This window comes from Meleagris gallopavo, chromosome 12 (genome assembly GCF_905368555.1).
Source record: "Meleagris gallopavo chromosome 12, MGAL_WU_HG_1.1, whole genome shotgun sequence".
Classification (NCBI taxonomy): domain Eukaryota; kingdom Metazoa; phylum Chordata; class Aves; order Galliformes; family Phasianidae; genus Meleagris; species Meleagris gallopavo.
This window is the reverse complement of record NC_139415.1, coordinates 11,039,456-11,055,893: the sequence shown is the minus strand read 5'-3', so window position 1 is coordinate 11,055,893 and position 16,438 is coordinate 11,039,456. Positions and strand designations below refer to the sequence as shown.

Below are 16,438 nucleotides of genomic sequence, written 5' to 3'. Positions count from 1 at the left end.
TGCTGAATGCAGAATGACCTAAATAAAACAAAATCTATCTGAAGAGCAAGGCTCCCTTGGACTGCTATTTAAATTGTTGGCTGGCCTTGCTGGTTGTCTCACTAAGTGAAGCCAAAAAGCGACACAGGAGGTGAAAGGAATTGTCAATGAAGACACAGTGCATGCAACAAGCAGAGCCACCCTGCAATCCTTGACTGAGGGTAATTTCTTCGGGTTGAAAGATGAGGTGTTCACAGTGCTGTGCCAAAAAAAGAAGGGAGGGAAGGGGAGGAAAGAGGGAAAAGTCAGAAGCTGGAGAAGCTGAATACAGCAATCAGATGAATTAACACGAGCAGACAGCAGCACATAAAGCGTCATGCAGACAGGATACAGAGACACTGGGTGTTACGAAGCTCCTCCTGCGCTGTTCTGCAGGCAGCTGGATGTGGACAGGTTCCCAGGAGCTGCCTGAATGCCACCACCACAGGAAGGCTTGGCTTTCCAGCAGCAGCTGGACAGGCATGTTGGAGAAAACATGAGAATGCAATGCTACAGATACCACTGCATTGACTCACTGTTGGCAACTACTGTGTCTCACTATGATCAAACAACTAGTCTTACTAAGAAAACAGGAGGTAGGTGAGAAGCAAGGCACGTGAGAAGGGGAGCGAGGGCACACACCCCCTGAGCTCATTCCATGCACAATGAAATTGGCCAGCTGGGGAGAGCTGGGAAACACTCAGCATTGGCGTTAGAAAGCAATCCAATTGTATTTGCTGCCCAGCCTTCTGGTATGAGACAGAAAAACGCAGAGCCTGCAAATCAAGTTGATGAGCTAGGAAATGGGAGCAGAAATCAAAATGCTTCGCAAAGTGCTTGAATTTGAAACCATTAGTACTATTTCACTTGGTAGGTACATAAATAAAATGACAACCACATTGATGGCACACAAACAAATATTTGAAAAACAGCATGCTTCTTAATATACATATGCTTCAAATACGCTGTGAAGAAATAGGTGAAAAGCTGAATGTTTCAAGCATTCAATAAGTGTGTACGTTGTATGAACTACACCCTAGAGTGCATTCTTATGCTTATAAAACAAAATGATTATTTTCAATGCTTTGGGTAATGAGTTCAGACCAGTGGGGATATCATGGTTTCATAATTACACAGCTTTTATATCAGTATTCATTATCCAGATATGTAGTTCCCTCAACTGTTTCACATGGTGCAACAAATAAATTGCTTTAGGCACTTGGTTTACTAAAATTATTAGGCTAGTGACCTGTTTTTAATAAGTTATTGGGCCCCAAATATTTATTTTAAGGGAAATGTTCCAATACAAGATCTTCGATTTCCAAAATCCAACTTACAGACACAGTAAGTGTAACTTCAAACATACAAAATACTTGAGGCTGTGCTCTGTTTACACTACGTGTTCCAACATGGAATTAAACCCATTGTGTACTTATAAATATGTTAACAAGTCTCATCCATTTCATTTCTTTAAAAAAGAAAGACCACTAACTCTCATTAGCAGTTCAACACTGAAGGGTGCATACATTTTTTACTGGTGCCTTGTGATCAAGCTTAGGAGTGAAATAAAGTTCAGAGCTGTGGATGGCAGGCCATATAGATATGCAATAGGGCCATATAAATATCTAAGGCCATGTAAGTATTTCTAGATCCGTAGTAACATCCAGTATTGCAGCTGCTGAGGTAATGGACTGTTTGGGAAAGATTCTTCTACAAGGTCAACCTTACTTAATGATTAGATTGTACTGGAGCCATTGGACCTCATTATCACCTGGTACAAATCCATCTGAGTCTCTGACCTCTAATGGTGCTATGCAGCGTTAGCTGGGTGTCAGACCCCGGTGATCTCAGAGCAAGACAGGTGTTGTTTCCTTTTTCTTAGCGACCACAGACTCAGGAATATTCTGATTTAATAGGACCAATATTAAGTAGAGAACAGACACAATTACTAATCCCACTGTAAAAGATCAAGCCTGAAGAGCCCCAGCACTGTCATGAGACAGCAAAAAAGGAGGAGCTCACCCAAGCTACAGATGAGAACCAAGAAGCCTTAACAGTATGCACACCACTCACCACTAGTGCCTCTGCTTCACTCTTAACTGCTAGCTGTCCGCCCGTGCATGGGCCATTCTACGTTCCTGCCTTCTCTTCACTTCTCATTCAAGGAGTCCTGAACCTACAGCTGCAGGTGTAATGCCTCATGCATTTTTCTTGAAACCAAAGCCCTGCTGCCCTGCCTCCTCCTGCAAAACCCAGATCAGAACTAGAGGTATGGATACACCCCACAGCTTCCCTGTCCCTCACATTGTGCAGCCAGTGCTTGTCAGGCAGACTTGAGCTGCAGGGGTTCTCTTGTTCCAAACAGTTCTGGAGAGAAGGGAAAAAACAGCGGTTTTCTTTTGTCCCTTCGATCCATACCCGTTCAGTATAATTGCACTCCCCATGCAACCCAGTGTCCTGCTTTCTTGGCATTGCAGTGGAAGCTGACAATGTAACTTGAATATCAGCCTGTGCTAAGCAATTTGCAAACTGGCTACACTGTCATTCAACTATCCACAATTAATTAAATTCAGATAGATATGCAGCTCAAAATATTTTATTAAACCTTATGCCAAGGACATTCCTGAAAGTCCACAGGGCTTTATTTAAGTGGAGCTTTGAACCTCAGGTTTTTGGCATGTTAATCTGAAATGCAGGCCAGGAAAAGAAGTTTCATATTATGTATGAATCAGTAATTATTCTATTTTTTATTTTATTTTGTGAGTAACTTTTAAAGCAAAGTCTCAACATTTATAAATCAGCTATTTCTTAGTAGTTGCATGAATTGAGTCAAAACACATTTATTTTTGTGATCTATGATCAAAAACAAGCTCTTGGTTTTTCCCAAACCTAAAACTGATTCTCTTTTTTCCTTTCTGTTCAGCTCTCTGCTTCTGAAGCCTGCATACTGCTACTCTCCTTTATAAAGGAATGAGAAGCCAAGTTAAGGCTTAAGGAAACTGCGTTTAGAACTCCCTGTTCTAAATTATGCATGTAATTGAGCATGTATTATATTTGCAAGGTATTTCCACAGCTGTTACATGCAAGCTATTTGTGCAACTACCATCACTATCATAAATATATTGTGCCCAAATTAAACAATTCCTATAGGCAGCTTTTTCTTAAAAAATAAAAATAAAAAATTATAGGGAGAAATAAAATACTGGATTTTTGAAGGACTGCTTGTACTGTCACCACTTCCTGCAAAGCTCATAGACTGGCATTTTCATTTCTACAAAGGAAGATGGACATTATACATAAAGTTATCACTGGCAATATGTTTCAGGCTTTGAATTCCACCGTGCAAAGCTAAACATCCAGTTTAATACAAATACACAATCTAAAAAACAAGCCAGAACTGCATTCTTATCTTTTCTAATGTTCCTCATAATTTATACTCCATTGAAACTCCATTTTTAATTTTTGGTTTGGGTTTTTTTTTTGTTTTGTTTTGTTTTGTTTTGTTTTGCGACTGAGATAAAGGATAAAGGAAAAATAATCAGAGCAAGTGTAGGTGAGTATGAGAGTGAGAGGCATATACCAAGAAAGTGTGTTCAAAAACACTCCTTTAGATCATGACCTATATTTATGTCCTGTAGAAAATAAATTAAAAACAATCCTGTTATCACTGGCTTACTCATTATGATACTCAGTTTACACCAGATCAGCGATGTTGTTAAAGTACAGGCAGACAAGTGAATTAACCTGTATACAGATTTTACTGTATAAACAGATCATTCAAAATCAGCAGGAAACTACATAAAGTAACATACTTACTGTTGCAGGCATTCAACTGACAAGACCTTACAAGCAGTGAAGGAGACGAACCACTACACATTGATTCATTTACTGCAACATATTGGCCCTTTGCTGTTCGGTTTTGGCAGGCAATTTTCCTTCTCTGGATTCCAACACCACAGCTTACTGAGCACTGTGAAACGAAGGACGCAAACTAAGCTTGGTGTCCCACGGCACATATACTAATTTGAAACTGAGAGAGACAAAGCTCTCTACTCCATATGAATCCTTGTGTTATCAGCACTTTTCCAAGCAATCAGAATATTAGATAGCTAACTTGTTCCATCAAGCAACTCAGGAACAATTAAAATAGCATAACCATATTTCTTTTTGTTCAACTGCAGAGAGAATATAGCAATGCAATCCAATATCTAAGAGAAAAAACTCAGCATGTTCAAAAGAGTCTGTGTCAAGTCTCTCCATCCACTCTTCTAGTTTGTACTGCACAAACTTTTAGTTCCATCTTCTAAAGAGCCTTTTTAAAAATATGTTTGAACAGGGAGTTACATTAAATGGGAAACAAAGAGCATAACAGAATAAAACAAAGATTTTACTTTCAGAAGCCATTTCTCTCAGCAACTCAAACACAGCTCTGCAGGGGGGGTGTGAACAGCCTACTTATAGGCAACTCTACGCATAGTTTAGTCCAGATATACATCCTGTGAAACCTTCTGCTACCCTGTGAACTTCCTGCACCAATCACCCACTATTTATCCAAGCAGATATCGTTAGAGATCAGGTTGCAAGTGAAGGTGTTGGTTCAGACTTGCTGGGAGCTGCTCACCTTGGACCATTCTCCTACGATCAGTTGAGGAGGACAGTCCACTTTCGCGCATGATTTTGTAGTTGGCAATTTGGGCTCCCGGCAGGTGTCATCAGAGTGTTTCAGGAAACTTCCATCTGTCAACAGCTGCTTACAGTATACTTTACGGGTCTGAATCCCTCCTCCACAAGTACGGGAACACTGAGAAGAAAAAAGCATAACATGCACACCTGCATATACCCCTGTGCTTACACATCACACCACTACGATTACACAGACACTGTAAGACTCTCCGTAATGATGCTGTATTGAAGAATGACATCCGGATTCAACAAAAAGGCAAGCAGCCTGTAGAAAATTCTTCAGATAAAATGTTTACCTAATACATTAGAATTGAGGAGAACCATTAAGTTAAAAACCACTACGGAGTAGAAATCCTGAAGAAAATTTATGTGTAGATTTGACTGTGCCCTACATCAGTTAATATGTCTCCAAAAGCAGATAATTGCATTTGCTCTGTCGAAAGAGAAGTGATGTCTGCACTAACTGACATTCAGCCTTCTGAACTCCTGAAAAGAACTTTCGACCTCATCCTCTCAGTACTCAATAGCACAGTAGTGAGAGGACTTTTTTTTTACTCTGGATTAACTTATTCCATTGAAATTAGTTGACACTCTTCAATATCAAAGTTTAGGAGCTACCAACCATGAGTTGTTTGGGATAAAGAATTTCAAGTACCTAGACAGAGGAGCACTGCTTACACTTAAACTCCTTCTAACCCAGTCATACCTGTTGCCATTCCTCAACATGCCAAACAGGGGGACAATCAATCTGGTTACAAGCTTGCAAAGAATGAGGCTTTTTGTCTTTGCAATTCTCGGCAGCAACAGAAGATCCTCCTGGCTGCTGGCAGTATACATCCCTCGTCTGTATCCCAACTCCACAAGTTGCTGAGCACCGTCTCCACAGACCAGTCTGCCACCTGTTCCAAGAACACAGCCATCTGTCAGTGAAAAGGTAAGGGAAAATCATACCCAAAAAGAACTTAGCAAAAAATAACAGAAGATATATTGATTGATAGATGGCCAAAACATTCTTCTGGTTTGACTGTAAGGCAAAATTATAATCTAGATTTATAAACTTTCAGGGAATAAAGAAATGCAGAAGTTATTCACAATAAAGTAATAAAGACTTATATCCAAGTAAATTTATTGGACTCCATAATTTACATGAAAAATGAACGCTTCTCATAAAAACAAACAGCCTGTTGGCAACCTACTGGTAAGTATGTTTGTAAATGTAAATACATAAATAGACCTTTCTTACATTTACAGAACATAAATTATGTATTCATTTTCTATACTACATCCTGCTCCTATTGACTTTTGTTCTCTACATTTTGCAAGATTGTTCCTGCGGAAGCAGTTTAGAAACAATATGCCAAAAGATCAGTATGTCAGAGACCCATATGGGATGAATAAGGCAATACATATCAAAGATTCACTTGCAAGTGACCAAATTAGCTAGGTATACCTGGATTTGGATTGCTTTTAATCTTTCCCTGGGATTCCCATACAAAAGTAACAAACCTGTAAGAACTGTATGGGGATACTAAAAAAGCATGAATTCAAAGTCACTTTAAGTCATAATTTCATTGTTTGTTTGTTTTTTTCCCCAGAAAGTAAATATTCCTTGCTTCTTAGTTTCTCAGTTAAGTCTGTTTTTCCACCCCTGGCAAACATCTACATATAAGAAATCTACTTCAGAAGATGGCAAACATGAAAATGTGGAGTGGAAAAGAAGTGAAGATCAAGGAATGGAGCAAAACAAAACAATGAAACCAAAAACCCAACAACCTAACACAAAAACCTTGTTTAAGATAGAAAAAGTGAAACATCATCCCAAAGCAAGATTGCAGTTCTGCAACTTGACTCTTTTCTGAGAAAGACAACATTTATTCAAGTCATATTAACCATTTATTTGCTTCAGTATGATTCCATTATCACAGTGTACCTTGGAGGACAAAGCTTCATATTGCAAGCATGAGTCATTGGTGGTGGTCTTTTGGAATTGTCACACAGGGTTTCATTGACAGCTTGCTTTGTCTCTACATGCAGGCACATCGCAATGGCTTCTTGTGTTCCTGGAAGGAAAACACTCATGAAACACTGAACACAGAAGAGATTTTTGTAATGCTTACTCTCAAATAACACTCAGTGAAAAAGCTCCAAATACTGATTTTGATGGCAGGCTTAAAAACGACCTCTTGAGTCAAAAAGAACATTGAGATAGCTTATATAACTTAAACTTTGAAATTTATTTGTCAATTATACATTGAAATTTGCTCCTGTACTATTGAAAAGGCTTGATTTGGCATTCTAAATCTCTGATTTAACAGATAACAAACAGAAAACAGATTACACTCTCTGCACCATCAGATGTTGCATCTGCTTGGCTTTATAATGGTCTCAAGCCAACAAATAGTTAATTGCCAAAATCAGGGTACAAGTTACTCCTCACTTACCTTGACTTTCATGAGCTAGAGATCTGCAAAAAAAAAGGAATTAAAAATATGCAAAAAGTTTACAGAAGTTAGGAGAGTCTGACTGAATGTAATCGCTCTGACACAAATAAGAGGTATAAGAGGTGTGATGGTTTTGCTGAAGGCAGCAAATCTGACCCAGCCCAGAGCTTTCCTTTCTTGTGACCATTCTTGGCACCTTCTCATCTGCAGCTCTTACTACTCACATCTTCTAGGTAAGCAATAATAGTGATCATAAACCAATAGAACAGAAAAGCACTGAAAATTTGCATTTTATGTTTTCCAGGTAAAAATGACAAGTCTTATGTCTCTTCTCATGACCAGATTCTAAGATTTCAAGGGGGCTGGCATTTTAACCAGAAACCTTCAGTAACAACATCCTGTTACCTATGACATTACCTCAAAACATCACCACAATTGCTACACAAAAGCTAGTAGGCTACTACAGTATTCCTGTCTCTCTCAATTGTACATCAGGAATGGTTTACTAACACTGTTGATCATTATTTGTTCTGGTTTCAGTGTACTATTGGTTCATTTAACATAAAGTTTTGTGTCCATGGCAATGGTTTATATTTTTCTGTCTTTTACAACACATTCATGAACAATGTCATTCTTTTCATAAACCAGCCATTCCTCTACCTATAAAAAATTCTCAAGTAGTGGAGCATATAAGCCAGTCCAGGACAGAGTACTTCTTTGGGGTATCAACTATTTCAGATACTTTAGCAGGTACAGACCAGCAGTGATTTTTCACAGTGACAAATTCCAGCTTCTTTCAGGCTCTCTGGTAGACTTCTAGATCCCCTCTAGGACTCATTTTCAGTTCAGAAAGATCCTGTTATATAAATGTTTTGACTGCATCTACAAAGTCATGAATTTTTATAGAACAGAAGACCCGACCTTAAATGTGATTGGCAACCTATTCCTACCTACTATATCAAAGTATCAATAATTACATTAACATAGAACACACAAATTGAGTAAATCATATTTCACCCTCAGGGCTGAGAATAAGCCTTTAACAAATATCATAAGGCAATAATGCAGACGTGAAAATGCCCAAGCAAGATAAACCAATAAACAAACTTTTCTTTTCTAGAACTCTACTATTTTGTTACGTACTGACAACAAAAGGAATCAAATGTTTTCTGTCCCATTGATCAGTATGCATTTGTTTAACAAGAGCAGCATTCCTGTCTCCACACGTAGACACGAAATGCCCACCTGACAATCTCCAGAAGAGAAAAAAAGATGTAGAAATTACATTTTGGCAGAACGAGCCTATGAATTACATTATCAGACAAGGAATGAAGCAGACATCGAGCATCCTCATAATCTCTATTTTAGGTCAAAATCTACTCTGCTACACACCTTCAACGTTGCTGATCTCACTGCATTCCTGTGGGAAGAAATACTCAGAGCTGACGTTGCTCTGTTCCAGGCTATGATAAGTAATATCTTCTTAATATCTCACACAAAGGGGAATGAAATGAAATTCCTTTCAGACCATCTAAGTCAGCAGTAATCCCATAGGAACTTCGTATCACCATGTTATAAAAACAAAATTGGTCAGCCAAATGAACAAAAGCCATGCCATTCCGGGTGACTGTAGCTTGCCACCTGGAGTTCATTAAAGCACTTCTGCCTTGCAGCATGACCTACCTAGCTTTCACTGTGTTACCAGAAGAACATGCTGATATGCTATCTTCTATTTGACTTAACTACAGGGCAGTAGTAGCAACTTCTCCCCACTGAGGCCTCATTTCAAGGAAAATGGCACCTCGTTTTGATGCGGTAAGCACAAAACAGGTATTGCAGAGCTGTTAAAACATACCACAGACCTCCCTTCCTGTTCCTTAGTTTGCAGTTCAAGGACACTATTCAATAAATAACTACAGTTAATTGATACAATATTTGCTTGAACTTAACTGTCAAAACGTTTCAAAATTAATCTGATTCCTCTTCCTCAACTATAATTTCATGTTAGTTGGGAACTTCAGTCGTGCATGAATTTTTTATTCTATGTAAATTGGAAAATGGAAAGATCTATTATTCAAACAAGCAAAGTTTTATATGTATGACTTTCTTGGCTTATAATATAAACATAGTAGATAATTTAACTGAAATATTATGTATGCAGCAGGGAGCATTAAGTATTTTTACAGTAATATGATGCCCTATTGTAGTAATTATCCTACTATTCAGTGAAATAGAATATTTTCTATTTTAACCCAGCATTCAAACCACATTCATTTACATTCTTTTATAAGCTTTTCTGTGCAGCGAAATACACAGTGTATGAAACTGAGTTAAATGCTAGAATGCTAGGGAGAAAAAAACACTTTCTGCCTTCTTTTTATAGTAAAAAGAAAATGGGGGTTGAAAGTTGCTGTGCATGTAAGAGGGTGAACGTCTTCAAGTCTGTGCCTTGAAGAGGAAGGACATTTATTTTTATTAGACAGTCTCATTTTGATAACTGCTTAGAAGTGTGAACTATCAACCAAAAAAACTCAGAAGAAATCCCAAATCTTACACGTGCTTTAGCCTCTCTGCAAGTTATTATCACTGGCAATGCTATTGGATACTCCTTCAGTAAAAGAGTAAATAGCTTTTGTAGTCAGTGAAACTAGTCAAAGGAATAACCAGGTACAAACTGCTGACTACTTTACAGAAAATGCTCTCAACTTTATGTTTGAGTGTGAGCCTCACAACAATCATTGTTTTTTTCTAAAACTCTTACATTTGGCTTGAATCCATTGCTTTTCTAAGAATCTCAGGTTTCTTATAAATCAAATAGCAAACTTCTAGCCATTATGGTCCAGACAAGAGCCTAAAAACACAGCTTGACTGTACCCTAAAGGTTCCAAAGCCACAAGCTTTGGAACAAGGAAAAAAATAAAAAGGAAATGCTGATGTATTTATTTTTAACCTCACTATTTTTAAGCCAATATAAAGACCTTGGGGGTCTTGAATTGTAATTTTTGAAGCATTTGAAATAATAATAATAATAATAATAATTACATTAAATTAGCAGAATTTATCTCTTGTAAAGAGGCATTTTTATGCTTCTTACGTCTATAGTAAAGGCATTTCCAGAGCAGACATCCGGGAAGTATGTGATTATTTTTTAAGTGGAGAGCATCTCTTTGAAATATTGTAGAGTAATTAAAGGATTGACAGCACTAAAAAAATGTTACAATTTACATGAACAATTCTTATTCCCACCAAGCATACTCTTTATTCTGATAACAACTATTGCATCTCACTAGGTAAACTTGTGCTTATGTTAAGGACTCTGGTATCAGGACCAAAGGAGTTCATACTGAAAAAAAAATGAGGGCAAACCCTCAGAACTCCAAGCAATTTCTACCACAAAGATCACTCCTCGTTGTCTTTGTTGCCAGAGTACACTGTTTGCTTATTTTCACCTTGGGATTTCTTCAGGTATTGAAGTTCTTTAGCTTTCAGGATGACTACAGAGTTTCCTACAGATGTTAAAGGTGATATCTGCCTTGTGACAAATTAACATGGACAACTTTTATTAGTGTTTATGGAAAGATTGATGAAAGAAGAAATAATTACGATAGCAGTCATAACAAAATGTAGCAGTCCTCAAAGGTAATAAGATTTATGGCATTCGATATTCTACATGACAAACCACATAGATTTGATGCAGAAACATACACTAAACAACCAATGTCTAATGCTGTCTATGTTTTAGAAGCTGGTGAATAGGAAACTAGAAAGTCAAGATCATGTTTGAGAATGATCTGCAGAGTGATGTCTCTCTGTAATTCTAATGCCTCAAAAACAATGTTACCATCTGCAATTTTACATTTGCTTTGGAGAGGGGCCAGAGGAGAACTTAAATTAAAAGTCTAGTCTGTATCAAGATCTAAAAAAGAAAAAGAAAAAAAAAAGGTGAAAGTGACAAGCACTGAAACAGAGATTCAGTCCTTGCTTGAACAGTGGCTGTAAGCCTTGCAGCTTTTTTTTTAGACCCTGCAGACTTTTCCCTCATTTAGAGAGGTGCAAGCACTAAGGAAGGGAGGAAAGTTCCAAGGACACAGAAATCCACAGGAATTTATTTTAATAACCACTGCTAGACACATAAATATTAGAGAAAAAGTACCTAATATAATTTACGTTATACTGGGATATTCCAAACTTAGATAACATTTCTTCCCAGTAACTAAAGAGTTCATCTAATTGAAGTGAGATTTGAAAATAAAACTTAGCAGAAAGGGATCTGGTCCTTTGAACTACGCAATGGAAAAAGAGTAGACACAGTGAGATCGTTAGTTAGTACACTGCAGTAAGTTGGAAACTGAAGAGATGTCTGGTTTCCTTAAGACTACTTATCGGCAGGTAATTTTCGGTCTGTTTGAAAGTGTTTGCCAAGGCAGCAAGAGGACCAGAACTGATAGAAGGAAAAAATTACTATTACCTAACTAGCATAACAGCACAGTACTTCTCAAGCTGTTCACTGATAAAGTGTTCTGACAACTTTCCTCATTTCCTGGGAGCAGGACATAAGAGAAATATCTAGGTACAGTACTAGTGATACCACAGTAGTCTTGAGAACACAAAAAAACATTTACTTTCAAACTTCTATAGTGACTTATTTCACATCAAATAAACAATATTACAAGCAACTACAGGAAAATTCTCGGTCAAGCAATCTCACGAATTCATGAGAGGACCAGAAGTCGACAGCCAAATCCACACTCAGCTCCACTGGGAACAAAATAAAGCCAGCTGTGATTCTGTTAACCAGTCATTCTGAAGCTCCTTTGTGCTGGCAAATGAATCTACTGTCTTCAGGAAATTCTCCTTAAATTGCCTTTAGTCTGCACTCCAAATGCAATTTGTTACGTGAATGCTTTTGCACGGACAAACTCACATGTGAAGACACTAACAATGCACATGTGCTCATGTAATGACAGGCAAAGATCAGAAGTGATTTTAGCTGAACTTCTACTGATTTCAAAAATAAAAATAAAAAAATGTTTTTTTTTTTAACATCTATGAGAAAGACACTGGCTAAAAAGCAGTAAAACAAATCTAAAATGGCAATGAAATAATTTTACATTACAAAATCTATCAAGAGCTGAAAAAACCTGCAAATTTCATAATAAGAAAAGCCCTGTTTCTGCTTTAGAGCGTGATTCCTTATCTCTAAAAACAATTCCCTCAAAATAAGGAAAAAGAGACAGTAGCTGTTGCTATCAAGCCATGTTTTATACATACATACTTGGATTATACCCTTACTGTTCATCATGTCTACTGAAGGCAATAGAAGAAACTGATACATTATTTTTTGTGACTGCACATGCTGCTATCCCTATGAATCAATATCATCAGTGTTAAATGATAAAGAAGGCACTTGTCAGTCACTTACCATTCTGCTGATAGCATTCAGGGGCATCCCTCCCAACTTCCATCTTCAAGTTTTGAACTGGTAATAATACAAAGGCAGGCTGTTTTCTATGAGCTCTAGACTAGGCTCTCTGCTTCCAATCGTAGTTGCTCTCCCCTTTCCTACATTTTTTATTTCTGCTATGGGTACAACTGTCTTCACTTCCCACTGATGTCATCGTTCCTGTCATGTATAGGTGTGCTCATAATTCCACTGCCTCCACTTAACACTTCATAACTCATTTCTTGTTCAGTTCCGAAGTACAGTATGTAGTAGCAACACCAGCAGTCTTGTCTAGTTACATGTACTTTGGACGACAGAGAGATTCGATTACATCCAAAAAGGAATGTGCTTAACTACTTGCAGACAGATGTATGGCATGAAGTTCCTATAGAGTTATATGGTGTACCAAGACCTAAACAAACTCCTCTTCAATCTCCAGACCAGTCAGATAGAAAGCAATACAAAATTATAATTTTATCTATCTGACAGTATATAAAAGCTATAATTTTGTATCCCCACTGTACTGAAGAAAATTGCAGCTTTTTGGTAGATAAACAATTAATATGGAAATTTTACCTCCAAAATGATACGCTTTCAGTTCACAGGAAAAGAAAGTTCATTTTTTTTTGCCCATCAGTGATGCATTAAACACGCTGTACAACCAACTGCCTGGCAGCCGAGATCCTCGCAGCAATAAGACTGAAGCAAGTTGCTGTAGCAAAAGCTTCTTGTGCCTTACTTAACCAAATAAAGCCTGATGCTTGAACACATTAAGAACACTCTATTAATAACCAAGGGGGAGAGGGGGGGGGGGGGAAAGCTGAAGCTTATAAGATGGGATTAAAAAGAAAGGGGGAAAAAAGGATAATAAAAGTACCTCCAAGACAGGTGGCTGAACAAGGAGTAAAACCAATGTACTCCCAGTCATAAATCACACTGCCATCTTCAGCACGTGAAAATTCCGGTGTGTAGGGGACAGGATCACTGTCACAGGGTGCCTCGTGACATACTTGTTCTGTGGGGGGCTTCACGTCTTCACATTCCTCCTCAGGCAGTTCCACCTCAGTCTGCGTAAATGAGAGAAGAATTCGGCACTTCACATCCCGCACCTGTATGCCACTGCCACACGTGGCACTGCATGGAGACCACGGTTCAGGAATAAACCTGCAAATGAGCACAGCACAAATGAAATGTTTGCATTTAACTCTAGAATGCGTCCGCATATGCACAAGTAAAACACAGCCAAAAAACATACGTGCAGATATAACATAGTACATAATGCTATTTCGTGTTTCAAATGATTGCATAATGAAATACGTTTTTTTAAGTCTTTCACTTTTCTCCCATCCCAGATCAGATTGTTCTTTATCGGAAGAGTATTGACAAATGGAAGAATGGCTTTTTCTTTCAGTGCTAAAAACAGCAAATGTCATAGAACTGCAGAATCATAACAGAATCATAGAATGGCCTGGGTTGAAATGGACCTCAAAAATCATCTAGTTTCAAGTCCCCTGCCATGGGCAGGGTTGCAAATCATTAGGCCAGGCTGCCTAGAACCACATGCAGCCTGGCCTTGAACGCCTCCAGGGATTGGGCATCCACAACCTCTCTGGGCAACTATGCATGCCAGTGCAAGCTAAAGGCCTGCTATGTTCAACAGCAGAGCTGGCAGGAATCACATCCAGATGCTTTTGATAACAAATTTTAAGTGGATAACTGTGGGAAAAGGTGAAAAGAAAGGCTTTCTTTTACTCCAGCAGATAAAATCCACTTGGATCTGAAACAGCAGATCTCACAGTCTTCCCAAAGACAGCCACACAAACTAACTAGGATAGCTACAGAAGTGAAATACTTTAGCATGTGCCTAACTCTAAGCATATCAGGCAGTCTTCTCAAGTCAATAGGACTATGATGTGCTCAGAGTTAAACTTGTGCTTAAGGACTTCAATGGATCAAGGACTTTGTGCACAGGTTTACAAAACTGTATGCATTAAGACACTCCAGAAATAACCTATGGTGTGTGATTTTGAAATTCTGTAGAGCTGAGAGACAATTTTGAGCCATAGCATCCAGATTTAGAAAGAAACTCAGAAAAATTGAAGCATTTTTTCTTTGACTTATAGCAAACCTATATCATAATGGAGGTTTTCCCATTGAATATCAGTGCCTGGGATTTTATAGAGAAGTTTAAGATTAAAAGAAAACGCATTCAAATACTTTTTATTCTACTTTGGCATTTTTCTAACGTAGCCATGTAACTTTTTAGCTCCTAAAATTCTGCAACACAAGTACCTCAGACGCAAGCCAACAGGGATAGGAAACCCAAAACACATATATGTATATCTGTATACACAGAGACATGCATTAAAGAAGGAAGTGACTGGAGTGTGTGAGAGACCTGGAAGTTAGCGTTGTATCTGAATTTTGAGTTTAGAATTCTTTTTTATTTTCTCATATTTATTTTTGAACACATTCTCAATCAAATTCTGTGACGGGAATCATTAAAGCAAAAATCATCAATGCAATGTAGAAATCAGTAGTACAAGTATTTCTCTTTCACAAGCTACTTTTGGCACATCCACCACTTGTGGGTTCTAAAACACAGCTGTAGTTATTTTCTTATTCATTATCCATGAAAATATGACACAGAAGCATAGAAGGACAGCTGTAATAAAAGGATGGACTGGAAGCTGGGACTTCATATTGCACTTCAAGTTTGGACAACAAGAGAATAATTAAAATTAAATGTGAAGGAATTGTACCAAGGAAATCGTAAGACTCCTGTAAGACAGGGGTGAATGATGAGATATCACACTGAATTATGCATGAATTACAAAAAAAAAAAAAAAAAAAAAAAAAAGGAAAGATAAACAAATCCAAACCAGAGAGATATTTCATCATTTATTCGGGAAGAAGTGACAACCTATTGTTAGAGTTTCTTCTTCGATTGTAAACCCTGACACAAAAATCTTACTCAAGATAAAAAAGACAGGATCAGTTAGGGCAATTAGAGCTCCTGGGCATGGGTGGAATGATGCACCAGGTTGCCACTGGCAACAAGATTCTGATGTCACAACAGGATTCCGGCCGTGGCAACAAGCCCACCAAGAGTAACATACGTCTGTTCTCAGTGCTCCTGCTGTTGCAGGGCTCTAAACGTGAAAAAAGCTAAACAAAATCTGGCTTTGCTGCTGCTGAGAGTGGCAGGTAGCCTACGAAGCACAAGGTAGAACAGGTGACTCAGCACAGAGATTTTAAGCCTTACATTTGGCAATGTTTGGCGCGAGGGCAGAAGACTTATTTGACCAACAAGCTCAGTCGAGTCCAGCACCAAGTTCAGAAGCCAAACGGCAGAAAATTAAAGAAAGACGGAAGACAGAAAGGCTGGACACAGGTGAAGAGGAGGGCTTCTACCATGAACCTCCGCGGAAGAAACTTGCAGAGTACGAGAAACCATCGGGAAAACGTAAGCGTAAAACAAAACATTTGGAAGAGCAGGGGACAAGAAAGAGGCCATATCTGACAGAGGATGAATCATTCGACACTGAACATGCCGAAGATACGGTCGCCGTACCAAAGAAAGTGATGAAAAAAGCAGAGTCCACTCAGCACCGTGGCTCCATGCCTGCCAAACCCCGTAAGCAGAAGCTGAAGAAGCAGCTGCAGCAGTCCACCTTGCTGCCAACCCCCCAGCATGCCACGCTGCAGGTGCCCAGGCCCCGCCAGCCCATGCCACGTGAGGCCCGCTCCATCAGTGTTAACGAGAACGCAGGTGAGACCTTGCTGCAGCGGGCGGCTTACCTGGGCTACCAGAATGTCGTTCTGTATTGCCTGAAAAACAAAGTCTGTGACA

General features: G+C 38.6%; 1 protein-coding gene across 15 annotated transcripts in view; it reads right to left on the bottom strand.

Moving 5' to 3' along the window:
* The window catches only part of ADAMTSL3 (ADAMTS like 3), a 190,414-nt gene that overhangs the window by 28,008 nt on the left and 145,968 nt on the right, over positions 1–16,438 (bottom strand). For 13 of the 15 annotated variants that reach the window (XR_014885806.1, XM_085233767.1, XM_019619471.3 and 10 more), the window contains 6 exons: positions 13,463–13,749; positions 12,565–12,621; positions 6,632–6,761; positions 5,408–5,600; positions 4,640–4,819; positions 3,835–3,988 (listed from right to left, as the gene is read on the bottom strand). Coding sequence is in view for 14 of the 15 variants with exons in the window: in XM_085233767.1 (XP_085089893.1) it covers positions 3,835–3,988; positions 4,640–4,819; positions 5,408–5,600; positions 6,632–6,761; positions 12,565–12,621; positions 13,463–13,749 (1,001 nt within the window). In the remaining variant the exon portion in view is untranslated. The remainder of the gene's footprint in view (positions 1–3,834; positions 3,989–4,639; positions 4,820–5,407; positions 5,601–6,631; positions 6,762–12,564; positions 12,622–13,462; positions 13,750–16,438) is intronic. The other 2 variants (XM_085233769.1, XM_085233759.1) reach the window with 1 other exon arrangement.